A 26,782-nucleotide genomic window follows, 5' to 3' on the forward strand; every position below is an offset into this window, starting at 1 on the left:
GAGGCGGGCCGAGGGACGCGCACACAAAGGCGGCTGGGAGCCGCGGGCGGGCTGGCGCACGCCGGGCGGACAGGGGAGCCAGGCGGGAGTAGGCGCCGCCGGGAGGGGCGGCGGAGCGGCCGCCCCCTGCTCCTCGCCTGCCCTTCGCTTTCGTTTCCGCGGCGCGGCGGCTCGCAGGGAGGGGGCACCGCGGGCGGGCAGCCGCCTTTGTTTTCTCGCGCGCGCGGCTGAGCCCCCCCAAACCGGGCGGCCCCCCCTCGGGTCCCTCCCCGCCGCGCGGCTCCGCTCCAACCCCCCCCCCGCAAAGTAAGTTTCCCCGGAGGGCTCCCCCTCGCGCCCCGGCCCCGCCGCCCCCCGGCCCCGCCGGCCGGGCGAGCCGATGCCGATCGCCGCCAGCTCGCAGCCCCGCGCGGCGCAGCCCGACGCCCGCCTCTTCCCCCCGGCCCGGCTGCGGGAGCGGGACCCCGCCAAGCAGGGGGCCGCCGGCGCCGAGGAGCCGCGGGCCACCGGGCGCCTGGATCCCCCCGGCCAGGCCGGCGAGGCGGCCCCGCCAGCCGGGCTGAGCGGCAGAGCGGCGGCTCCTCCCGCCGCCCCCTTCCTCCCCTCCCCGCCGCTGCCGCCCGCCTTCCAGTCCCCGCCGCCGGCCCCCGCCGCCGCCACCGCCTCCCCGCCGCCGGCCCCCTTCCTGCTGCTGGAGCCGCCCCGCACCCGCTCCCGGTCCCGCTCCGGCTTCCTCACCCTCGCCATGAGCGGGGCCGCCGCGCACTTCCAGCCGCCGCCGCCCCTCCACGGGCCGAGCCTCCCGGAGCAGGGAGTCCGCAGCCAGGGCAGAGGCAGCCCCGCCGGCCACGGGCACCCACGGGCCGCCCCCGCGCCAGGTAACGGGGAAGGGGCGCCTGGGGGGCGGAGAGGGGGTGTACTGAGGCCAGTGAGGATGTGGGGGAAGGGTGGGGTGGGGGTGATTGGGGTGCAGGAGGAGTGGGGGATGTGGAGGGACGGGTAGGGGGAAAGCCGGGGAGAGGGTGTGTTGGGGGGAGTAGGGCATGTGAGGGGGTTGATAAGGGGTGTAGGGGGAGTGGGTGCTGGGTGGGGTGCAGGGGAACTAAAGAAAGGTTGGGGAGGCATTGCTTGGGACATGCGGTGCTGGGGGCCTGGGCTATGGGGTACTAGGAGTGCTCCAGGGACAGGGATAGGCTGCTGGGCTTTGAGGTGGTGGTGGTGGTGGTGGGGTTGTTATAGGGACTGAAGAGTTTGGTGGTGCCGGGGGCTGCCATAAGGGATCATAGGAGTAGCAGCCCACTTTGTTTTCCCAAAGTTGACACAATCTGTAACGCTTCTCCAGAGTTGTTCAGCCTTAGCTCTTCCAAGCAATCGCTCTGTCTGTATCAGTCCCCATAGGGAAGATGACATGTGTCTGTCTGTACAGCGTCGTGGTGGGTGGGTGTTTATAATATCAAGACATTAAACATGCTTTCTGCTTACTTGTGGGAAGTTTGGTGCAGAGAAATGGAGAGACTTCTGTGTGTGGAGGCATTTTGCTACCCCACACTCAACATAAATTGGGGGGTTTTCTGTTTGTGCCCGTCCCATTTCTGCTGGGGGAAACCTTGATCTGATGACGAGTTCAGCTCTGAGCTCACAGTTACTTATGGACACTCACAGCGTTGTCACACAGACTGAAGCTCTGAGGTTATAAGTCACCAGAATGACATAGTAGTAGCTCATACAGGGAGAAGAGAAGCTCAGATCCCTAGGAAAATGACTTTAAAGGAAGTATCTTGAAAGAATACAACAAAGTAAATAAACTGGTTGTGACTTTATTCAAGTTTTGCCTCATGGTAACTTTCAGAACAACTGAAACTTTTATGTTAATCAAAGTGAGAAATAGACTGGCCAAGATCATTGTGGATCTATGGAATCTGCAAGACTGCAGGGAGGAGATATTTCCTCTCCCTCTTTACATATGTACTCCCAATATTTGTGATGCTGGAATGATTGAATTGTCTGCCCAAAGGATGCTGTTTAATTCTCTTGCTGCATATACTCTGTTGGGGTAATCTCTGCCACGTAGATTGTATTCTAAAAGTTAGGATAGAAGCATTTAAAATTATTCCATCATTTGTGATGTTTCAGGGTTTTTTCTTAACGTCAGATGCAGAATTATAAATTATACTATTGTGGTAGAGACTCTGTAGTTGAAGTTGAAATAGCACATCTGTTATTAATATAATAATATATTGTCATCTTTATTTTTTCTAGCCTATAGCTATAGTAGGTCTTTCAATGTACTTGAGATTACTTTCTCTTTACATTGGCTTCAGCTGTGGCTATGCCCTCATACAATATTTTGTTAAATATAGACTTGGAATCCTTTAACAGAACTTTGATAATAATACTCAAAGGATATCCACTGGACATGGTAGCCATGTGAGATTCTGAGATTGTTCATGGCGAGCCCGGACTACTGTGGGAAAGGAAGAACTAGGTAATAAAACTGACTTAGTGTTAATAACACACAGTTTTTAGCAACCATATGTGTAAAATACTCTTACTTAATTTTAATGAGTATTTGTGACTGCTTTAGTTTTTGCTGTCCAACAGCTTTTTGTCTTGGCATCAGAAAATCAGTTTTCATAGGAATAGCATTTTGATTTTTATTCAATATAAATATTGAAAAAAATGACAGTTTTTGGGGAAAAAATGAGTCAGCAGTGATGCTTAGTTTTGAAAATATATGGGAGAGGATTACTGTGTCTGTGTGCAAATCCAAAACAGAGGCTAACTCTTTAGGTTGTTTCTCCCTTTCCTTAATTTCTAATAAATATGCTAGTTAAAATGGGTGAGTTCTTAAATTCTTGTATATCTTCATAATGTGGAGATTATTGGAAAACATCCTTATTCTTTTGGAAACACCGTCTGCCTTCTTAATTACCACTTTATATTGGGCATTTGACACCTGACACTTTTTAAATTATTATATTTATTTATTTATTTTATTTAAAGAGTCATGACTGTTTCCTGTTAAAAATGGCTACACAGTATTACCCCAGTGAGGAATAGTTTTTGACTGCTCCCTTCAACTTTATTTTGGTGCAAAAATGTTAAGGCCTTAAATCTGCAAACACTTAAAAGCATGTGAGTGGTCTCCTTGACTTCAGTGGGACCCCTCGGTGTTTAAAATTAGGCATGTGTGTAAGTGTTTACAGGATTGGGGCCTGTGATGTTTTTTCTTCTCAGAGTTGTGTATGGCAATAGGCTGTTGTGTTTTTTATTAGCCAAAGCCTTTTGCTTAGAAACTCATTTAAACTATAGTTGCAGAGTTGTTGCAGTGAGGAAAGCTTGTAGGGCCTGTGTATAAAAATAGTACTTAGAACTGTGTTAAGGGCAGATTCTTCAAAAGAGATTAGCTCCTATTTAGGGAGCTGCCTAATTGAAGCTGGGTTTTTTTTAAAAAATCTGGCTATTTATGTTTACTGATCAAGACTTTGTGGAAAACTGATTAGTCTTACAAAAATACATTTTAAGGCCCCAATTATGCAAACATTTATGCACATGCTTAACTTTGCTACCATGTGCTGAAGCATTTGCAGAATCGGTGCCAAAATTTTTTGTTTTACAGTTGATAAAGATTTTCTGTTAGTCACGTTATTGAAAGTAATAGTGTTCAATTAGTTTGCTATTTAATCAAGTCTCTGTTCTCAAAAAATTGAAATAACGATATTATGAACTTATGTTTAGATTTCAATATTAAGAAAACTTAGTACATTTTACAGACTGCCAGAATCTGTAGCAAACAATTACTGCCCCCCCCCGTGTCTAGTGAAGTATGTTTTTTTTTGTTTCTCATTTGTGTTTTCCCATTAAATATACATGTCAACAGATGCAAAGGGCTTTATTCAAGATTGTCAAATTAATAAATGGGTAGTGGAATGGAAAACATAGAGCTGAACTGCTGACTCTTCTTTTCATCCAGGAAATTGATCCTAATCTTAAGAGGCACTTTCAGGCAGAACTAGAGGAAAGTGCGTTACCTCTGTCACTGTAGGCATATCTTATTAGTGAAAAAGCTGAGAACAGGTAGAGACATGGTTGTCAGTTTGTAAGAGAGGTGTGGTTTTAATGGAAAATTTCAGTCCTTTTCACCTTCAGTTTTTTGTAAGCTCCCATCTATAAAATTATTTTTGTTATTGTGGTATTTAGGGAGGAAGGAACCTTAAAAACAACATTAGAATAAAGTACTTTCAGTGAGTGGTAGACTATGCATTTTAAAGGTGGCTTTTCTCTGAAATGTTTCTACTTAGGAAAACTACCTTTTGGCTGACTCCTGGTAGCTGCACTAAAATCAATTAACGCTGCTTGCAATTTTCAGCCTTGTTGTTTTTCAATTTTAGATGGAATAGTTCTAAAACTACAAATTAATGATGTCACAGAATCACATCAGTCACCAAAGACTATTATTATGAGGGGTGGTGGGAGATACTTGTTTGGGCAGATAAGTAAGCAGCTGCTAAGAGTTTTAGTCTGGAGGAATTGAAACTGCTGATCAAAAGATCAGTGCCTGTTTTCAGACATACGCAAAACTGCAGGGTGTGAGGGGATGGACCTGCTTGTAAAAGTGCTGCCATTATTTGTATTGAAGTGAGTTGGAAAGCTCTTACAATTCATAGCGATTTTGCCTGATGCAGCTGTATATGCTAAACATTGCAATTTAAGTACTGAAAACTCCCAATAAATTTCAGATTGTCACATGCAATTTTTTTATGCCTTTAGCAGTTATCTGTGTGCAGTACGTATGGTTCTGTTTTTGAATTGAAGTTACAGTGATTTTTATGGGGAGTGTCATGCTTAAATCTTGCATGCTCAGAGATGTGGGTCTTCTTACTTAGGTTACCCTGGTTCCTTCACAGCTTTATGACCCTCTTAAGTAGAGCAAGATGCAAGTATATCTCCTTAGTAATAATAAATGAAACACATTCAATACTTGGATTTGGTGGATAAAAATCTGTTCTTGCACCTTTTTATATTCAAGGCTAGTGTATTTTAGGTGAAATGATTGTAGTTTGACGGTAATCCTTAGTGAGAACTTGCTCAGAATTGTAAACCCAGAGTGTGTAATACAGCCTAATCTTTGGGTAGAAATTAGCTAGCTTGGATACTAAATTACAATTTACCTTTTGGGTTCTCTAAATTATTTAGTGAAAACTTTGGAAAGTACGGTGGGTTTGTTTTTTTTTAAAATCTTTAATTTCCAGTGCTTGTTATAAACAGCTTTTCAATAGAAATAAATTAACCACAGTATATGGAATTACCCATTTCAAGGGTTTAAGCATTTAATATATTTTTAAGAATGTTAATGCCCCTAGCCAAAGGGAGATAGATTTCGGGGTTGTTTTGGGAAATGTACACATTCATTTGTATACTTGTTTTCCATGATGATGATTGTTTTCAGATAATATGCACCTTTCCGTAAGAATCTCCTATGGATCATCTTGATAACTTTCCCACTTAGCTCCTAGTTTCTTGAGCAAATTAAATATTTATTAATATATGGTGAATATAAATATGTTCACTCAACTGGGAAAGATTCTGTGAAGACATGGTATACTAGGCCAGAGATATGCTATGTTGCTTTGTCGGAACATGTTAAGTTGATTAAAAGGTACAGTATGGAGGAGAGGAGATGGTAGTTGCTTGGGCTAGTTACTGCTGCTTTCCTATAGCAAACAGAAACTACTGACAAACTTATGTTTTTCAGGTTTATTTCCCATTATTCTGTTAGTCTGATCACATGATGGCTCTACTTTAGGGTGCATTCTTTTTAAAACTGCAAGACAAATAACTGTAGAGACCCTTCAGGTTTCAGACAAACATAATGACATAAACCACACTATTGCTACAGTTACCAGAATATGAATACCCTGAAAGTAATACTTGCTGGGGTAGAGTAGGGAAATCTTTCATAATTAAGAAAATCTGTCTTTTCTATCCCATAGGACATACTCCTACTTAATATTGGGAAGGGGAGGAGCGGAAGTATTTAATTTTAAAATATGTCTTTTGCTGTGCAACATCAGTTTAGGTTGCTTAACAAGTGAAGGCCTAATCCAGCAAGGCGCTGAGTGACCTCAGTTCCCATTGATTTAAGTAGGAGTTGAATGACCTTGCAGAATCAGCCTCTAAGACAATAGAGGGGCAGGCTCCTTGGGTGCAATGCAAGCTTGCCGAGGTACAGGACAGGGCTGTGGTGTGCTGGCAGCCCATTTTGGATGGTACAAAAAAGGTCTCTTCTGAATATTACTAGCTATTTTAGCTGAAACATGAAAACTGGTTAGCTGTAGAATATACAATAAATTCGGGTTGCTGTATTTACCTATTGTGTACACCCCCATCTCCGGATCTTGACTACACTTGATAAAAGACTGGGTCAGGTGCTTCTGTCAACAAGGGAACTATTGCAAAGCTACATGTGAAGGTAATGGGCGTGACTCTTCTCTTACACTTGTTTTACACTGGTGTAACTACATAGACTTCAGTGGAGTTATGCCTGCTTTACCACTGTGTAAGTGAAAGGAAAATCAGGCCTAGTGTCTTATAGTTAGCATTAATTAAATGGCTCTATCCTTTTTGGTTTAAAAACTAGTACTTCCAATTAAGTTGAAAAATACAAAATTATCAATTACAAGTCATTTAATGAAATACAGCAGAGCCTCAATGAAACAAAAGTATCTGAAAGAGGCTCAGGCCCACCCAATGTCTAATAGCAACACTGAAAAACGCCTTGATGATTGAATGACTAAATTCAGCTATCCATAATTATTCAGTACCCCTTTTACGATTGGATAGTCATGGGTACATTCTTTAGTTTAAGTATTGGGGTAGCTGTGTTAGTTTGTATCCACAAAAACAACAAGGACTGTGGTGGCACCTTAAAGACTAATAGATTTATTTGAGCATAAGCTTTTGTGGGTAAAAACCCCACTTCTTCAGATGCATGGAGACTCCTTGTTGTTCTTTAGTTTAGTTTATGAAACTTCCTTTTTTCCCTGTATGCAATTTAATATGTTTGAAATTCTGGTGTTCCTGTGTGTGTGTCTGTCTGTCTGTCTTGTTGCTGAGACATAGTTTGTCTGAAGAGGGCATGTGTTGCTTGAACTCCTAGCTAATTCATTCCAGTTTCATATTACCTTTAGAAGATAAACCAGCAAAAAGTTTTGTACTTTTTCTGGTTTATCTGTATGTTGTGCTTTGGGGCAGGTGGAGAGGCAGAAATATTATGGGTGATGCTCTGCTTGCACATACTTAAGGTGAAAAATAGTCTTGTCACCAAAGGGAGCAGGAAGAAATGCCTTAACAAGAGTACTAATAAGCATGTCTGTGAACATTATATAAATCCTTGGGGGTGGAGGGGGGAACAGGTTCAATTTTTAGAAAGATTTTGCTTACCTCTTTATATTTTTAGTCTTGCCACTTCTCACCCACAAGATTATCTTGGCAAAATGAGGCCCTTATGCATACAAAATCTTTTAATTCATGATTTGATATGAAAGATGGTGTTTTAAATCTTGTTCCACTAATACCATTGCAACCTCAGCTTCTTTCTTAAAATAACTGAAGCATGAGAATTACAGGTAGTTTCTTGTTTGGTTTCTAAAATGAATCAGAAGTTTAGGTGGAGAGAGTTTTGACTAAAATGTCAGTTTGCCCAACCTGAAAGGTGTAGTACAGAAGGAGGAGGGGACTATATGGAACAGGTGAGAATACAGGATATTAAAGGGCTAGTCTTAAAAAGTTTGTGGTCTTTAATTAGTAACTAAATTATACTTTCCTTCCTTCATGCTTGTGGCTTACTATTGTGATACATTGTTGATGCAGTTAGAGGTGAGATGGAACTTCCATTCTGTGCATATTTTTTCAGTGGCTTTTTATTTGCTCTATAGATACCTTTTGGTTGAAATCTCTCGTGCTTGTTCTGAAGTACTCTTTCTGTCTTGTGTGCACAAAGCATAATACATATCCATTTGGTTGTTTGCGCTACCTGAACGTGGAAAAACATTTTTTCAACTGGTGAGAACTATTGGTTAGTCTTTTTGTGCTCTGATAACTTAACAATATAGCTTTCTTTTAGCACTTATTTGACATATAATGTAGAATGAGAAAATGCATGCTCTCTGTCCTGTTTGGAGGGAGGAGGGGGAAGTGGTTTTGAAATAGCAAAGTTATAGGTATTTTAAGAAGTATTTTTGAGCATGCTGAGTGTTTTGTTTTCTCAACTGCTGACACACACGCATGGTCTAGTTGTTCACTTTCTTAAAACATACTCTGCCCCCACCTCCCCAACTGAAGGAAGTGAGCTTGCATCTGTCATCTCCTGTAGTTGCTGCTACCAATATGCCACCTTCTTATTTGGGTTGATCTTTAGCCTGCTCGCCAAGGTTCACTTGTGGCTTTGGTTTTGGCCCAATGAAAAGGGATGTGTGTCATCAGCATACTGATGACATAACACTTTCATAAATCATAGAATATTAGAGTTGGAAGGGACCTCAGAAGGTCATCTAGTCCAACCCCCTGCTCAAAGCAGGACCGATCCCCAATTTTTGCCCCAGATCCCTAAATAGCCCTGTCAAGGTTTGAACTCACAACCCTGGGTTTAGCAGGCCAATGCTCAAACCAATGAGCTATCCCTCTCCCCCCAAAACTTCAAAACATCTTGCTAACTTCTCCTGCACCCAAGCGAAGATAACCCATGTTCACCAGGCTGTCGAGCACCTGTAACAGTCTTGTTGGGAATTGTTCTTTCATAGATGGACTGATAATATGTATGTGGAGGCTTTTAAGCACATGTGAATGGCCCTACTGGGTCAGACCAAAGGTCCATCTAGCCCAGTATCCTGTCTTCCGACAGTGGCCAATGTCAGGTGGCCCAGAGGGAATGAACAAAACAGGTGATCATCAAGTGATCTGTCCCCTGTCGCTCATTCCTGGCTTCTGGCAAACAGAGGCTAGGGACAGTATCCCTGCCCATCCTGGCTAATAGCCATTGATGGACCTATCCTCCATGAATTTATCTAGTTCTTTTTTGAGCCCTGTTATGGTCTTGGCCTTCACAACATCCTCTGGCAAGGAGTGAAGAAATACTTCCTTTTGTTTTTTATGTTTCAGATCTTGCTTAATAATAGTGTTTGATTTGATTCTTGCTTAATAATCAGCTTGCCGTTATTCTACTGAAGGTTGTAATCTTTCAGCTCTCATAAATTAAGCCATTGGGCTTGGTCAGTAGTTGCACGGGAGACTTCCAAGGGAAAAACAAACTAAAAGGAGCTTTTAATGCAACGTTGCTTGATTCTAATTGCACAAAAGTCAGGTACACTTATTTTAAGGTTTGCACTTAATTTCCATTCTTCCTCCTTGTGTATATATATGCATTATAATAGGGCTGGGGTAATGAATAGATGGACTGCAGGCCAAATCGGGGCCACCAGACACTTTTGAACAGACCCCAAAATCTTTTTATTTGCTTACTATTATTATTGGGATTTTTATTGCTCTCTCTGGAGTTTGGACCTTGCCTGAGAAATTTGGATCTTGACAAAAAATAGACTACCTCTGCAATAGGGTCTTCCCTTGCATGATTGCACAATACTGAACAGAGCAATATGTTACTTGAATGTCGGCAAATAATAAATACTTTACAACCGTTCAAAGAAATTGCACTATAATAGTACATGCACATATGTAGTATTTTGTATTACAAGATATATCATATGATCATGTCTTAAAGTACACTGTCTTAATGCAAATGTACAAGGGACAGAATTTAACTCTGAATTTCATGACTTTTATTAAATTTCAATTCTAGCCCATGGTCTACACACTCCCCTGTGTAGGCTTCTTTTTACATTTTTTAAAGGAATAGCCTAAGATTGTGTATGTTATGTACCATGCCATCCAGGTGTGGAGGGAGAATGGCTATGTAACCCGTAGGGGTTGTAGCCAGTAACACTCATTGAAAAGATAGAATTGCAGGTTCTGTGCTGGGAAAGTTACGGACCACTTCATTACTACATGTGTGGCAAAATTTGTAGTAAGTGACGACACGTAGCAAGGTGCAGCAAACTATTCCAGGGCTCTGGCAGTTCTTGGTGAAGTACTGCTCCCTCACCACTGTTTACAGCTCGCCCTGTGTGTATGAATGTCAACTGAGGTGTGTATGTATTTTGCCAATAGCAAGTTCCTGCTGTTCGGAGCATAAATTTACTGTTTTCTGTAGTAGCTTAGTCCCTGATCCTATAGAAACTTTATTAATGTACTTTATGCATGGGAGTGGTCCCATTGATTTGGCTAAGAATCTGTGCAAATGTTTGCAAGATTAGAGATATACTTTCTTTTCCCCTGCGGTAGCATGTGTTGTACTTTTAGCTTCTTCCTTACATAATCAGACTATTTTGCCTTTTTGGAGTTTGCAGATATTCTGGTGGATCTCTTGTGTGGGACCACTTTTTTTCTCTTATAAGTTGGTGTGGCAGAAAGCCAAGCAGGAAGAAATGGCTTGTGCATGGAATTTGGAGGCAGGTTTTGAAGTAAAATGCTGCACTTTTTGGCTCACAAGCCATGGGAGCATATGGATGCTTCATGGTGCAGAAACACTGCATGTGTATTTTTAATACATGTATATTTATATTTCAAGCAAGGTTTTGATTTTATATTTTAAAAAATGTTTACAAAATTGATAGGAAAACAAGTATGGCAGATACTATAATTCTCTTTAAATTATGCTTATGGATTAGGGCATTTCAGGATTTTCAGAAATTCTTAATGCTTTATATTTTAGGGGAGAGAGAAAGCTCTTAACCAATTAAGAGAATAGTGTAACAAAAATATCAAGACTGTGTGACAGTAACATTTATATTTGTGAAGAAGTTTGTTGAACAGTATGGTATAAGCTGAAATATCAATTTACAAATAAACAAGAAAAATTTATATTGGATATTCTTCATTGATGTCTGTTACAGCTAGTAACAGAAATAGGGAAAATTCTTTCCTCTTTTATTGAAACTTTTAAATGTTTGTTGAAAATTTCCAGCCTGGTCTTGTCTGTTATGTCTTGCATGCTTTCACTGCTCACTATGTAGTACATATATAAGCTTTTAAATTGTATTACTGTACTTGGATATATTCAGTAGGGTGTCCCATTAGTTTATGTTCATTTCTAATAGAAGAAAAGTGTTTTTACAAGTTGTTTTTAAGACACTTCATGTTCTGGTGTATTTTTTAATATTCTTTATTAATTTGTAATATAACAAAACAAACTGTTCTTGGTTTCCATCATAATACTCTTGTGCTCCTTAATTCAAAGTATTGTGAGCATATCTGTGTGTAAGCTGACGAAGCAATAAAGCACAAAAGTGCAGGGTCAGCCAGATAGATCCCCTTTCCTGGGGAAAATTTTATCTCTTGGTCTCAGAAAAACAGATAACAAACATAAAAATGTAACACACAGATGTTTCTAGGCTCAGAGTTTACCCAGTCCTGGGTTCAAAGAACAGCCTTCTGTCAGGCGAGTCCCTTTGTTCCTGGAGCAGCTGCTTCTTTGCAGCACCTTCATGAACCTGAGTTGCTATTAACTCCTCCTTTTCCAGGCACAGGATAGGGTCTCTGAACCTGGGAATACTATGCTTTGAATATCAACCATATTTAGGAATCTGCTGCCAACAAAGGAGTATGTTCTTATTGTCCATTCAGTAGCAGATCTGAACGCATGATGTCCTAACCCTCTGATGTCCCATCATCTGCAAGAAAATAAATCCTGTGTGAATACAGGCTGCTTCAGTAAGTGTAGATAATGTCAGTGGAGTAGAACAGTTTGTAAACTGGAAACTCCTTTTTGCTCAATTTCAGTAGATTAAAAAAAGTTGATAGGTTCCTGTCATAAATATAAAGGGAAGGGTAAACCCCTTTAAAATCCCGCCTGGCCAGAGGAAAAACCCTTTCACCTGTAAAGGGTTAAGAAGCTAGGATAACCTCGCTGGCACCTGACCAAAATGACCAATGAGGAGAGAAGATACTTTCAAAAGCTGGGGGGAGGGAGAAAACAAAGCCTCTCTCGCTCTGTCTGTGTGATGCTTTTGCCGGGGACAGAACAGGAATGGAGTCTTAGAACTTAGTAAGTAATCTAGCTAGATATGCGTTAGATTCTGTTTTGTTTAAATGGCTGAGAAAATAAGCTGTGCTGAATAGAATGGATATTCCTGTCTGTGTATCTTTTTGTAACTTAAGGTTTTGCCTAGAGGGATTCTCTATGTTTTGAATCTAATTACCCTGTAAGGTATTTACCATCCTGATTTTACAGAGGTGATTCTTTTTATTGTTACTTCTATTAAAATTCTTCTTTTCAAGAACTGAATGCTTTTTTCATTGTTCTTAAGATCCAGGGGTTTGGGTTTCTGGTCACCTATGCAAATTGGTGAGGATTTTTACCAAACCTTCCCCAGGAAGTGGGGTGCAAGGGTTGGGAAGATTTTGGGGGGAAAGACGTTTCCAAACAGGCGCTTTCCTAATAAAATAAACCTGGATAAAACATTTGGTGGTGGCAGTGGAAGTCCAAGGGCAAAGGGTAAAATAGTTTGTACCTTGGGGAAGTTTTAACCTAAGCTGGTAAAAGTAAGCTTAGGAGGTTTTCATGCAGGTCCCCACATCTGTACCCTAGAGTTCAGAGTGGGGAAGGAACCTTGACATGTTGTTTTCTCCCTCACCCCAGCTTTTGAAAGTATATTGTCTCCTCATTGGTCATTTTGGTCAGGTGCCAGCGAGGTTATCCTAGTTTCTTAACCCTTTACAGGTGAAAGGATTTTTCCTCTGGCCAGCAGGGATTTTAAAGGTGTTTACCCTTCCCTTTATATTTATGACAGTTCCCCTTCCCCATCCCTCTGTTTTTCCAGTTGCAGAGATAACAAACTTTGGAAATCTAATTTGATGATACTTATGGTGTTTTTTCCGATCGTATTTATAGTTGCATTTGCATAAATGACCATCTGAAATTGTTTTAATATCTTTGTGTGCCCTTTCCTTACAGAACTTGATTTCTGTGGCAGGCTGGGATTGAGCTAGAAAAGTGTCTGGGAGATGATGATTCTACCTCCAATTCTTCCTGAGGCTATGACACTTCTGTAACAGGGTGGTCGGAATAGGATTGAAGCTGGTAACAGCAAATAGCTCTCTTATAGTATGAGAGGATAGTGATCTTAATTTAGTAACCTAGATTAAATATACCATTTTGGCATACCATAGGCCAAACAACAAATAAATACATATCAGTCCCTAAAATAGACCGATAAGTCAGATTGTCATTCCCTTATTCTTAAGGGTGTAGCATAGAGTCTCCAGTAGGGAATGCTAAGACTCCTTTTTCCTGTGATACCTGTAGTTTAAGATTACTGACCCAAATAAATAAATAAATGCACAGGAATTGCCTAATGATTTGTCTGGGTATTTTTGTAATTGGCTGGTTGGGTCAGGAGAAGGTTTTTAAAAAAAGTGGTAAGGCTTTAAATCATAAAAAGGTATAATAATCTTGACTATTCGCTTTCTACAGGTGGGTTCAACCTCTGAGTGCAAGAGAGAGATTTGCTAAACTGACTGGATTGTGTGCGTGTATGTGGAGTCTCTTCTCTCATTTATTTTTTAAAATTCTTGTAAAATAGAGTTTAGCTATTCAGAATAGATATTCCCATATTTGAAAATCATATCGCCCATTTTAACTGAAATTCTGCTGATGGTGATTTATTTATTTTTGCATGGGAGAGTCCATTTACTTTTCTCTCTATCTATAGGAGTAGTCACTGATCTACGTAAACTGATTTTGAATCCTAGACACTATTCCTGTTATTTCAGAAGTACCTGTAACAAGGGTATGGTATCTTAAAAAGCATTCAGATAAGTAAGTCAATCTCTTGTCTGTGGCTTCCTATCTGAATTCATGATATTTTGTTTTGAACTGATGGCTGTGGCTAGAAATTCCATTACAACAGAGTGTTTGGGGCAGGAATGGGAGAAAGCACAAAACATAGAACACAGACTGCTTACAGAAGTAGGTATTAGACCATAGTACTTGTGCTGCAATTTTGCAAAACTACTTCCTGGCTCCAAATGGAATGGTTGCGATATTCCAGCAGGGTCACATAACTGTTCCAAATGACTGATTCCAGTCTAAAGAAGTGTGGTGAAAGGTAATCTGTTTGTTTCTTCTAAACTTAGGATGTTTCAGAGGAGAAAAAATTGCCAGTCCACTGAATTCTATTGCTTTAATTGGAGATCTTGTGTACTATTATTGATTTTGTAACTTTATAATATGCTGGCTGGTTATGATTTGACAAAAGTACGACCGGTACTCCTATTTTTGAGATGCTATCAATGATTACTACCACTGCCACTTGTGTTTTGTGGTCCAGAACAATAATCTTGAGGGGTTTGTGTGTCAAGCAAAAGTTACCAAATGGGTTGTCCTGTGTTTTGGATGCTCCTATTGAATGAGGAGATTCAGAACAAATTAATCTACATAAGAGAGCAGATGCTTATATTGCTAACCAGTGATTGGCATAGTAAACTCTAAGGATTAGAGAAGAAATTTAGGTAAATTCTAAAATAGCGGAAGAATGGGGCCTATTACTTTCAGCTTTAGGGATCCCTGCATCAGCCACAGGTAAGTGGAGATGAGCTAGTGCTATGTAACTGAAATACCCCAGCAATTGAAAATGGTGGTGGAAGCTCTGATCTGTTCAGAAACCTGCCAAGTGTGATTTTATTTTAAAGTGGGGTTTCAGTTGGTATCAAACTAATTATTTTGAAGAGAGGCCAAGAAAGACACATTTCTTTTAAACACTGTTTGTATTTAGAGGTTTGCTGAAGGTGGGGTTGGGGAGGGAACTGGTGCTCTCTCTCCTCCCCTTTCTTTTTCCCTTCTGTTTTATGATGTATAAAGAGATCCTGAAAGGTTTCCTTCTCCCAGGGACTGTCTGTATGGGGTGGGGTGGGGGTGTTTTGGTTTTTTAACCTTAGATGTGTAAAGAATGTCAAGTCTCATCTTCCCGGTTTTGCTGGGGGACTCCCTTGGAGGTCTGAGAAGCAAATGCGGAGCACTTGTACCCCTTAACCAAAGTGGCAGGGATGTTGAGCCTAACTGCAGCGTTCCAAATTTGTCAGTTGTTTGAGTTAAATCTGTGCAAACAAAAAAAAGGAAACTTTGAGAGAGGAAGCAATTTAATCAGTCAATCCTCACTCGAGCGATATCCGTGACATGATATATCTTCTAGTTATCCAGTCATGCATAGAGTTTTCCAAGTAAAGCAGGGTAGACAAGACCTGGTCATTTCTTACTTCACAAATTCAGAACAAAAGAATTAGGATTCTGTTTCTCATAAACAAAAAATGCACCCTTTTTTCCCTTGCAAAAAACCCCCTCTGTGTGTGTTATAAAAGATGACTTGCAAAAGAAAAGGGGTGTGTGTGTGGTGTGAATTATGTAATATGTCATATATAGCTAGATGTGTGGAAACTGGGCATTTTTTTGTCTGTGTGTGGAGGGGTAAGAAGAAATGAAAACTAGGGAAGAAGCTGAGTTTTCTGGAGAGTTTGAATCTCAGATTAATGTGGAGCAAATGTAATCTTAAAACATTTTGATGCCAAGAGACTTGCCAGTCTTCCCATTGCTTCACTTTATCTTATTGCTCTACAGTAAGAGAAATAATTTGGGGCTTTCCTATCAATTATGTCTTGGGTTTTTTTTGATGTAGCACTTCCTGTCTGGCACGAACAAGAGGAACATTTATAAGAGCATTTTCCTTCTCTTCATGACTCTACTTCTCCTGCTGTTTACCTTCTCTTCTGGCTTTAGTCAGTCTTCCTGACAGCACGAGGAACTTGGATTCAAGTTTAATAGTAACATAAACAGGAGACTACATTGTCCAGTTGCAGCAAAGAAATCTAATAAGATCTTGGGCTGCATCAAAAGGAGTATTATAAACAAGACCTGGGAAATCATTATACCATTGTGCGAGGCTATGGTGTAGCTGCACCTTCAGGGCACTGCATCCAATTTTGGGACATTTTACTTCCTTAGGGATATACAAATTACGGAGAATTGTCTGGAGAAGAGATACTAATGGGCAGTTCAGAATGTTTTAACTACAATATTCTGAAGAGCTTAAACCTATGCAATTGGAGAAGAGGTGACTATGTGTGGTTTATTGCTTCTATAAAGAGGGACCAAAATAATTGAGCAAGGATTTAGCTATCTAGTCAGGCAGCGACAGGAAAAAAACACAACTTCTTAAACAAATTAAAGTTTAGCAGGTACTGGCAGAACCAGAGGTGGTTGTGGAGGTTTTTAAGACAGTTTGGTATTGAGAGTGTCTTGGGTTATAATTTGTGATTTAGGGCTTGCCGGCACTAGGAAGGTTTGCTGTTTTAACTATATTGGGAGTTTCAGGAAGTGAAATAAGTGATAGTGGTATAAGACACCTTCTGTACCAATATAACTGCATCTATAGTAAGGTCTGTATAACTGTATCAGTCAAAAATCACAACCCCAGCTGACAGTTACATCAATCTAACTTTTCTAGTGTAGACCAGTCCTTAGATGTTTAATGTAATTGATTCTTGCTCACGTTGTTTGCTTTGTTTTGGATCAAGAAGGAACTTTCCCTCCAAGTATATTAGGGCTCTTGGAGCTTTCCTCCGTTTCTCTAGAGCATTGAGCATCCTCTGTTAGAATCAGGTGGGTGAATCCCAAAGATATTCTCCCCACCCATTGTTACTCTTCTCCAGTGCCTCTTCTTTTGTTGTTGACTGGGTTCTCCTATGCATATATGTTCCTCTCAACTTTCCCCCTCTCCACTGCTCAGCTATCCTATGGGACATGCTAGCACACTCTGCTGGAATGGTCCCGCTTGATGTGTATCATATGTGTTGAAGGACAAAGTGATATCTTGATTCAGCACAGCACTTTCTTGCTGATTGACAGGGAGCCCTGCGGTCAGCCAAGATGTCAGTGCAGAAGCGAAGGCAGATGGCTTGAGGTTTCCTAGGCTATTGCCAATAACAAGGTTCTAAAAGGTATTCAAATTTTGCTTTAGTGAGTTGCAGCACAATTTTAACACAGATGATCTCATGCCAAAACGTTTTAGTTGGGATAGTTTAGTGGCTCTGTAGCTCAAACTGTAGCAGCTTGTGTTTTTTGATGTTGTGAAGGCCAAGACTATAACAGGGTTGAGGATAGGTCCATCAATGGCTATTAGCCAGGATGGACAGGGATGGTGTCCCTCGCCTCTGTTTGCCAGAAGTTGGGAATGAGTGACGGGATGGATCACTTGATGATTATCTGTTCTGTTCATTCCCTCTGGGGCACCTGACATTGGTCCCTGTCAGAAGACAGGATATTGGGCTAGATGGACCTTTGGTCTGACCCAGTATGGCCATTCTTATAGCATTGTCCGTTCAGGTTGTTGGAGCTCTGGATAAATGCTAGCTAGCTAACTGCTGCTGCAGCACTAGCATGTCTCTTTGTGAAACTCACAAAAACAGTGGCTGTTTTATTCTAACTTTTAGTGGTGGTAAATCATTTTTTTGAGAGAAAGAGACAGAAAGATGACATTTAAGATGGCTTCCTCATCTGCTAATCATTTAAAGTTGCATCAAGTTTTGAACACTTACATGAGAACATAAGTGTGGTCTGTCTAGCCCAGTATCCTGTCTTCTGACAGCAGCCAGTGTCAGATGCTTCAGAGGGAAGGAATAGAACAGGACAATTTTGAATGATCCATCCATTGTTGTCCAGTCCCAGCTTCTGGCAATTAGAAGTTTATGGACACCCACAGCATGGGTTGTGTCCCTGCCCATTTTAGCTAATAGATCCATCAATGGTTATCTTCCATGAATTTATCTAGTTCTTTTTTTTTTAACCCAGTTATACTTTTGGCCTTTATAACATCCCCTTGCAATGAGTTCCACAAGTTGACTCTGCGTCGTGTGAAGTAGTACTTTCTTTTGTTTGTTTTAAAACTGCTGCCTATTAATTTCATTGGGTGACCCTTGGTTCTTGTGTTATGTGAGGGGGTAAATAACACTGTCCCTGCACCATTCGTGATTTTATAGACCTCGATCACACCCTACCATAGCCATCTCTTTTCTAAGCTTAACAGTCCCAGCATTTCTCTCTCCTCATTTGGAAGCTATTCCACACCCGTAATCATTTTTCTTGCCTTTCTCTGTACCTTTTCCATTTCTAATATGTCTTTTTTGAGTTGGGGCGACCAGAACTGCATGCAATATTCAAGTTGTTGGCATGCCATGGATTAATATAGTGGCATTATGATATTTTCTGTCTTATTATCTATCCCTTTCCTAGTGGTTCCTAACATTGTCAGCTTATTTTGACCGCTGATGCAGATTGAGCGAATGTTTTCAGAGAGCTGTCCACAATGACTCCAAGATCTTTCTTAATTCATAACAGCTAATTTAGACCCCATCATTTTGTCTGTATACTTGGGATTACGTTTTCCAATGTGCATTACTTTGCACTTATCAACGTTCAGTTTCATCTGCCTTTTTGTTGCCCAGTCACCCAGTTTAGTGATCAGAGGGGTAGCCGTGTTAGTTTGTATCCACAAAAACAACGAGGAGTCCAGTGGCACCTTAAAGACTAACAGATTTATTTGGGCATAAGCTTTCATGGGTAAAAAACCCACTTCTTCAGACAATCTTCCACTGGACAATCTGAAGAAGTGGGTTTTTTACCCATGAAAGCTTATGTCCAAATAAATCTGTTAGTCTTTAAGGTGTCACCGGACTCCTCGTTGTTTTTCCAGTTTAGTGAGATACCTTTGTAGCTCTTTGCAGTTGGCTTTGGACTTAACTATCTTGAGTAATTTTGTATAGTCTGCCAACTTTGCCACCTCACTATTTACTCCTTTTTCCAGATCATTTATGAATGTGTTGAACAGCACTGGTCCCAGTATGGAACCTTGGGGGATCCCGCTATTTACCTCTCTCCACTGTGGAAACTGACCATTTATTTCTACCCTTTGTTTCCTGTCTTTTTAACCAGCTACTTTTTAAGTTCTACAGAGGACTTTCCCTCTTATCCCATAACTGCTTGCTTTGCTTAATAGCTTTTGGTGTGGGACCTTGTCAAATGCTTTCTGAAAGTCCAGGTACACTATATCCACTGGATCACCCATGTCTGCATGCTTGTTGACACCCACAAGGAACTCTAATAGATTGATGAGGCATCCTTTACTAGATTTCCCTTTACTAAAGCTGTTTTGACTCTTCACCAACATATTGTGTTCATTTTCATGTCTGATCATTCTGTCCTTTACTGTCGTTTCAGTCAATTTGCCTGGTACTGAAGTTAGGCTTACTGGCCTGTGATTGTCAGGATCACCTCTGGAGCCCTTTTAAAAAATTGGCATAACATTATTAGCTATCTGCCAGTCATCTGGTACAGAGTTTGATTTAAGCGATAGATTACATACCACAGTTAATAGTTCTGCAGTTTTACATTTGAGTTTGTTCAGAACTCTTGGGGTGAATACCATCTGGTCTTGGTGATTTATTACTGTTAAATTTATCAGTTTGTTCCAAAACCTCCTCTACTGACACCTCAACCTGGTACAGTTCCTCAGATCTGTCACCTAAAATGAATGACTCAGTTGTGGGAATCTCTCTCACATCCTCTGTAGTGAAGACTGATGCAAAGAATTCATTTAGCTTTTCCACATTGGCCTTGTGCTCCTTTTGCACCTTGATTGTCCAGTGGCCCCACTGATAGTTTGGCAGGCTTTCAGCTTGTGATGTACTTAAAAATATTTGCTGTTAGGTTTTGTGTCTTTTGCTATTTACTTTTCAAATTCTTTTTTGGCCTGCCTAATTATACTTTTACACTTGATTTGCCAGAGTTTATGTGCCTTTCTATTTTCCTCAGTAAGATTTGACTTAGTTTTTAAAGGATGCCTTTTTGCCTCTAACTACCTCTTTTACTCTGCAGTTTAGCCATGGTGGCATTTGTGGGTTCATCTTACTGTATGTTTTGATTTGGGTATACATTTGATTTGACCCTCTATTATTGTATTTCTAAATTGTTTCCATGTAGCTTGCAGGCATTTCACTCTTGTGATTGTTCCTTTTAATTTCCATTTAACTGGCTTACTCATTTTAGTGTGGTTCCCCTTTTTTGAAGTTAAATGTTACTGTAGTGGTTTCTTTGTTTTCTCCCCTAGAAGTTTGTTAAATGTAATTCCGTTATGGTCGCTGTTCCCTAGCGGTTCAGGTATGTTTACCTCTTGGACTAGAGCCTGTGCTTCACTTAGGACTAAACCAAGAATGGCCTCTCTCCTTGTGGGTTCCAAGACAAGCTGCTCCAAGAAGCAGCCATTTATGGTGTCTAGAAATTTAATCTCTACATCTCGTCCAGAGGTGACATGTTCCCAGTCAAAATGGGGATAGTTGAAATCCCCCTCTATTATTGGTTTTTTTTTTTGTTTTGTTTTGTTTTTGTAGCCTCTCTAATCTTCCTGGGCATTTCACAATCATCACCACCATCCTGGTCAGGTGGTCACTAGAAGATTCCTGCTGCTATACTCTATTCAAGTGTGGAATTTCTATCCATAGAGATTCTGTAATACAGTTTGATTCATTTAAGATTTTTACTATATTTTACTCTGCTTTCTTCCATATATCATGTCACTCCCCCACCAGCATGACCTACTCTGTCATTCCTATGTGTTTTGTAATACCATGTCCCATTGATTCTCATCCTTCCACCAAGTTTCTGTGATGTCTGTTTTATTAATATCTCCATTAAATGCCAGGGACTCTGATCACCCACCTTAGTATTTAGACTTTTTGCATTTCTATACAAACACTATAAAATTTGTTGATATTCAGTTGTCTGCCTTCATGTGATGTAATTAAATAGGACTCTTTTTCGTTTCACTCGTTCTCTTCAGTTCCTTCCTGTACTTTATCAACTTCTATCCTCTCCTCTTTACTAGGATATAGAGTATTGCCTTTAATAAATCCTCCCCTAAGAGGATTGTCTGAACTGTGTGCTCCTCTGCACCTGTCGGCTTTCTTCCAGTCCTTAGTTTAACACGCCTCTCTAATTTTATATTCCATCTGTCTGGTTCTGTTTTGGTTTAGGTGGAGCCCATCCTTCATGTATAGGCTCCTCCTTTCCCAAAAGCTTCCCCGCTTCCTAATGAACCTAAATCCCTCCTCCCTAGACCATCGTCTCATCCACAGATTGAGACCCTGCAGTTCTGCCTGTCTTCCTGGCCCTGTGCATGGAACTGGAAGAATTTCAGAGACTGCTACCATGGAGGTCCTGGACTTCAATCGCTTACCTAGCAGCCTAAATGTGGTCTCCAGGACCTCTCTCCTACCTTTTCCTATGTTGTTGGTACCTACGTGATTGTCGGTTCTTCCCCAGCACTGCACATAAGTTCATCTAGATGTTCATCTAGATGTCTTGAAACCTTTCCACCCAGCAGGCAATGCACCATGTGGTTTTCCTGGTCATCACAAACCCAACTGTACATGCTTCTAATATTTGAATTCCCCATTACTGTTTATTCAGGGGTATTCTCAGTGTGAGAGGAAACTATGACCTCATCTGGAAGGAGGGTTCCAACTATGGGATCGTTTTCCTCCTCTCCAGCTTGATGTCCTCCTTCCCTGAGACTGTCGTGCTCCTCAGCAGCTGTTGGAGTAGGGGTGGGTCCGTTCTACTGTGTCCCTGAAAGTCTTGTGGGTGTACCTCTCTGTCTCTTTTCAGTCCTCTGGTTCAGTCACTGTTGTCTCATGAGCCCATACTTGGTCTCTGAGGGCCATGCATTCCTTGCACTGAATGCACACATAAGTCCACCACCTGCCCATAAGACAGGTAATCATACATGCTGCATTCAGTGCAATAAACTGGTTAGCCCACACTCAGCTGCTGGACTTCTGCCTGCAGTATTTTTACTCTTGCACAGTTTTTGTTTTGTTTTGTTCTTTGTTTTTTCAGGGGGTTATTGGCCTAAGTTTGTTAGGTGTATTTACCTCACGTACTCCCTTGCAAAACTCCCATTTGCTAGCTTCTCTGGTGCTGGCTTTTAAACCCCTGTTCTCCCGGAATATACGGTCCCCTCCATGTTGAAGTGTCCCAACTTTGAAGCATTAGTTTACAGTCTGCCTTAGTTCTTTTTAAATGAAAGGGGAAGGGTTTTGGTGGAGTCTGGGTTACCTTTCGTGTCTAGAGGATTTTTTAGTACAGTAGACTTATCTGATCCAGACTGCACACAGCATTTTACTCTTTCTAGTACAGAATCTCAGACATTTAATGTGTACCAAAGACATTTGTTTTGTTTTGTTTTTTATTTGACAAACTGCAATTCAATTCAGCACCTGAGAGCGTTTATTGAGACCTTTAGAGAAGGGTCACCCAAGTCTGTAGATCTTTAAACGATGATGTGTAACATTGCCCCCAACTTGCGATGTAAAAAGCACAATCGTTGGGCTGGGCTCGAACAGATGTGACTGGGGTCCCTCTTGCTGGCATTTGGAAAACTTTTTTGTAACCCTGCTAAAGAGAGAGCAGTCTCAAAAACCTGAACCAGCCTAGGTGCAGACAAGCATTTCAGACCGGGAGCCAGTAGAACTGCACAAACCTATGTATCCTATGGAGTTGACAAGTTTTATGTTTAAGTACATATGATTCTTGAAAAAGAGAAGGGAAGTGGGTTGCTTTATTTTTAATGTTTGAAAGAATGTGAAAAAGTAGTATATGTATCGGTTTTGATTTTAACACATCTGAATTCCAGCAGTTTTCTGCCAGATGTTGCATGTATTATGTTGCAAGAGTTTGAGTTTTGAGAAATTAAATCCTTAATTTATTCACTTAAATTTGTGTAGCAGCTAGCCCACAAATGCTTTTCCAGGAAGTATTGTGGAAAGGGAGCAGATGCGGTCAGATTTTGGGCGGGAGGGAGAACAAGGCTGGTACTAAACTTGTAAATGTGTTTCTGCAAAAACTGTCCCTTCTTCTTCGAGTGGTTGCTCATGTTGATTCCATTCTAGGTGTGCGTGTGCCCATGTGCACAGTCGGAGATGTTTGCCTTCGCAGTATCCGTAGGGTCGGCTGTAGTGCCCTCTTGAGTGCTGCGCTCATGCACTGGTATATGAAGTGCTGCTGACCCTACGCCCTCTCAGTTCCTTCTTACCGCCTGTGACGGTTGCTTGGAGCGCCTTGTCTTGCATTGCAAGAGCGTTAGCGGTTCTTACAGTCCATTGTTCTGTCTCCTTTGTTGTTAGTTGCTAGGTACTTAGACCTTTAAGTTAAGTGTTAGAGTAGTTGTTTAGAGAGTCCCGGCTGGGACTTCACCTCGGAGCAGGGCATACCCCATTCCCCAGGGTTTAAGCCATGTTCATCATGCAGCCGGCCGATGCCCATTAGATGCCCATTAGCCCTATTTAAAGTGTTTGGGGGAGTCCCATGGAAAGAGATAAGTGTAGGATCTTCAAAAACTTCCGCCTTTGAACTCCGAAGGTGCAGGATATCTGCTTGAGGGCCCTCCTCATGGAGGCTGCACTTCGTCCTACTTCGGATCCCTCTCGATCAGACTCCATGCTCGGTACCTCGGCGTCGGCGCACCACCGGCACCAGAACCCTCCCAGCACCGTTCCCCCTCCACAGTGTCTAAGAACTGGTCGAAGTTGACAGGTCTGCCAGCACCGCAGAAAAAGGGGGATTCAGGCAAAGGACCTGTGTCAGGCCATGTGCCCGCCCTGGAGCTGCTCAGGGGTATTGCTGTGGGTCAGGCCTCCATGTCCAGCCAGGAACCCACTTCCGACTCCTGGGAGAGGCAGAGGGTCCGGGACCTAGTAGGGTCATTATGGTAGAAGCGGGCCCGGTGGCAAAGTGCAAGCAGGTCGACTGATGCTGCAGATGCCAAGTCAGGCGACGGACCCAGCCAAGGCCCCGGCATCTACGGGCAAGCCGGTTATGGGACCGTCCCCTAAAGCAGCGGAGTGTCCCTGGACTGCAGGCGTCGGTCCCCATCACCGCAGCCTCATACCCCAGATCTCAGCCTTGGTCCCCAGTTAAGGGGTCCATGTCGCCAAGGTCTCGGCCTGCAAGGCACAGGACACCTGAGTTGCGACACCGATCCTTATACCTATGGTACCATTGGGCCTCCTGCCAGAGTTCGCCATGGCGCAGATCACCATTACCTAGACGGTCTCCCAGGCATTGATTCTCGCCCCCCGCCCCCCCCAAGTGGGATCATTCCCAGTCACGGCACCGGTCTCCAGCTCTGCAGTACCAGTCTTCGGGCAGGCACTGGACCTCGCCCTCTCCTTACCGGTCGCCGACAGGGGTCAGTCTGCAGACTAAGGCATCTATGACTCCACTCTGGTCACCAGAAGGGCAATGGTCCAAGCCTGAAGGGGAGTTCAGCCCCTTGCTTATAAAAGGCGAGACCATCGCAGCCCAGTGGCAGTACTGGAACGCATGGGGTGTACCTGTTACGCCAGTCCCGTACTCCCGCCGTTCCTCCCAGGCCGCATCGGACAAGCTGCCCCCGGCACAACTCGCACCTGAATTGGAGCACGGTGCAGAATCTGCCACCTCCCGCTGCTGTACAGTCATCATCTTCATCTCCGGATGAAGCGGTGGCAGGCCCCTCGCAAATGAGCAGCTCCCCTTCCTCACCCCACCCCCGATGACTTCAGGGAGCACCAGGCCCTGCTCAAACGGGTGGTTGCCAACCTAAAAGTGGAGGAGTCTGACCTCTTTAATGTTATACGCTCCTCCACCCCGGCCCGGGTCTCACTGCCCATCCACCTAGGGGTCCTTAAAATTGCCACGTCTGTGTGGCAGACCCCCTCTTCCATTCCACCTTAGAAGTACTATGTCCCTGCAACGGGGTTTGAGTACCTGTACACTCACCCTCCAGTGGGGTCTCTGGCTCTGCCCGCCGTCAACAAAAGGGCCAGGCAGGGCCAGGCGAGCGTCACGCAGAAAAATAAAGACACCAAGAGGCTGGACTTGTTTGGCAGGAAAATTTTATTTGACAGCCAGCCTACAGTTTCGGGCGTCTAACCATCAGGCTCTGCTAGGCAGGTACAATGTCAACATCGGCAAGTTTAAGGAGGTTTCAGAGTAACAGCCGTGTTAGTCTGTATTCGCAAAAAGAAAAGGAGTATTTGTGGCACCTTAGAGACTAACCAATTTATTTGAGCATAAGCTTTCGTGAGCTACAGCTCACTTCATCGGATGCATACTGTGGAAAGTATAGAAGATCTCTTTATACACACAAAGCATGAAAAAATGGGTGTTTAAGGAGGACCTCCTACATGACCAAGCCCAGGAGTGCACCACTTTGGTGGATGAGGGCAAAGTGGTGACGAGAGGCGCCCTCCAGATGGCCTGGGACGCTACTGACTCGGTAGCCAGGTTAGTCACCTCCATGGTGGTCATGAGGTGCACCTCCTGGTTACAGTCATCTGGGCTGTCCCAGGAGATGCAGACTGCCCTTCAGGATCTCCCGTTTGACGGAGCAGGGCTCTTTTCGGAGCTGACCGCTGCACGGCTCCCTGGCTTTAAAGACTCCCATGCCACCCTCCATTCCTTGGGCCTGCACACCCCTCAGCAGGCTAGAAAGACTTTCCGTCTGCCTCAGTCAGGGTCCTGGTGTGTCCCCCAGTCCAGCTCCTACGGAAAGAAGGCTAGAGACAAGGGATTTAAATGGCGTCCCCCTTTGTCTTCCCGTTCCTCCATCCAGCCTGGTTCTTCTAGAGGCTAAGGAAACCAGAAGCAGGTGTTCTGCGGATGTGCCTGAGGATGGTGCCCCAGTCACTTCCCAGGATCCCCCCCGCTGTTCACTCCTCAACCACCTGTGCCCCTTCTGGTCGGCCTCATCACAGCTGATCTCGGGCCATTGGGTGCTCAACATAATATCTTCGGGCTACACCCTGCAGTTCATGGCTGACCTTCCCTCCCACCCCCCATCTCTCTTCAGGGACCTTTCTCATGAGCAACTCCTCGTTTAGGAAGTCGAGACCCTTCTACGCCTGAGGGCGGTAGAGGAGGTTCCCTCCAGGTCCCTCCCGCTGTTTCCTAATCCCAAAAGCAAAAGGGGGCCTGAGACTCATTCAGGACCTGTGCCACATCAAGAAGTCTCTCAAGAAGTTAAAGTTTTTGACATGGTCTCTCTGGCCTCCATTATTCCCTCCCTGGATACGGGAGACTGGTACACCTCCCTCCACTTGAAAGACCCGTATTTCCATTTTCCCGGGTCACAGGCATTTCCTCCATTTTGTGTTGCCATTTTCAATTCACAGCACTGCCCTTCGGTCTCTCATCAGCCCAGAGAGCATTTACAAAATGCATAACACCAGTGGCTGCTTACCTGAGGCACCGAGGGGTGCAAATTTATCTGTACATCGATGACTGGCGTATAAAGGGCCAATCCTGGGATCAGGTGCAGTAGCATCTCAATCTGGTTTGCTCCATCTGTCACGACCTGTGGCTGTTGATAAACGAGAAGAAATCGACCTTAATGCCTGTACAATGCTTAGACCGCATTGGAGGAGCAGTCCTCAACTCTACTCAGTACAGAACCTTCCTCCCTGAAGCTCAGTTCCAAGCCCTGGCAAACCTGATCTTGTGCATGCAAGCTCACCCTCTCACATGTGCTTACGATTGTTGAGCCACATGGCAGCCTGCACTTATATGGTCCGGCATGCGCAA

At 42.9% G+C, this 26,782-nt stretch overlaps 1 protein-coding gene across 1 annotated transcript in view; it reads left to right on the forward strand.

Moving 5' to 3' along the window:
* The first annotated feature begins 646 nt into the window (after positions 1 to 646).
* RNF38 (ring finger protein 38) overlaps positions 647 to 26,782 on the forward strand; it is a 191,195-nt gene continuing 165,059 nt past the window's right edge. Inside the window, 1 exon segment of the mRNA XM_037902208.2 lies at positions 647 to 878. Within this exon segment, the coding sequence (XP_037758136.1) occupies positions 746 to 878 (133 nt within the window). The 5' untranslated portion in view covers positions 647 to 745.

The sequence above is a fragment of the Chelonia mydas genome, chromosome 5 (genome assembly GCF_015237465.2).
Source record: "Chelonia mydas isolate rCheMyd1 chromosome 5, rCheMyd1.pri.v2, whole genome shotgun sequence".
Lineage (NCBI taxonomy): Eukaryota > Metazoa > Chordata > Testudines > Cheloniidae > Chelonia > Chelonia mydas.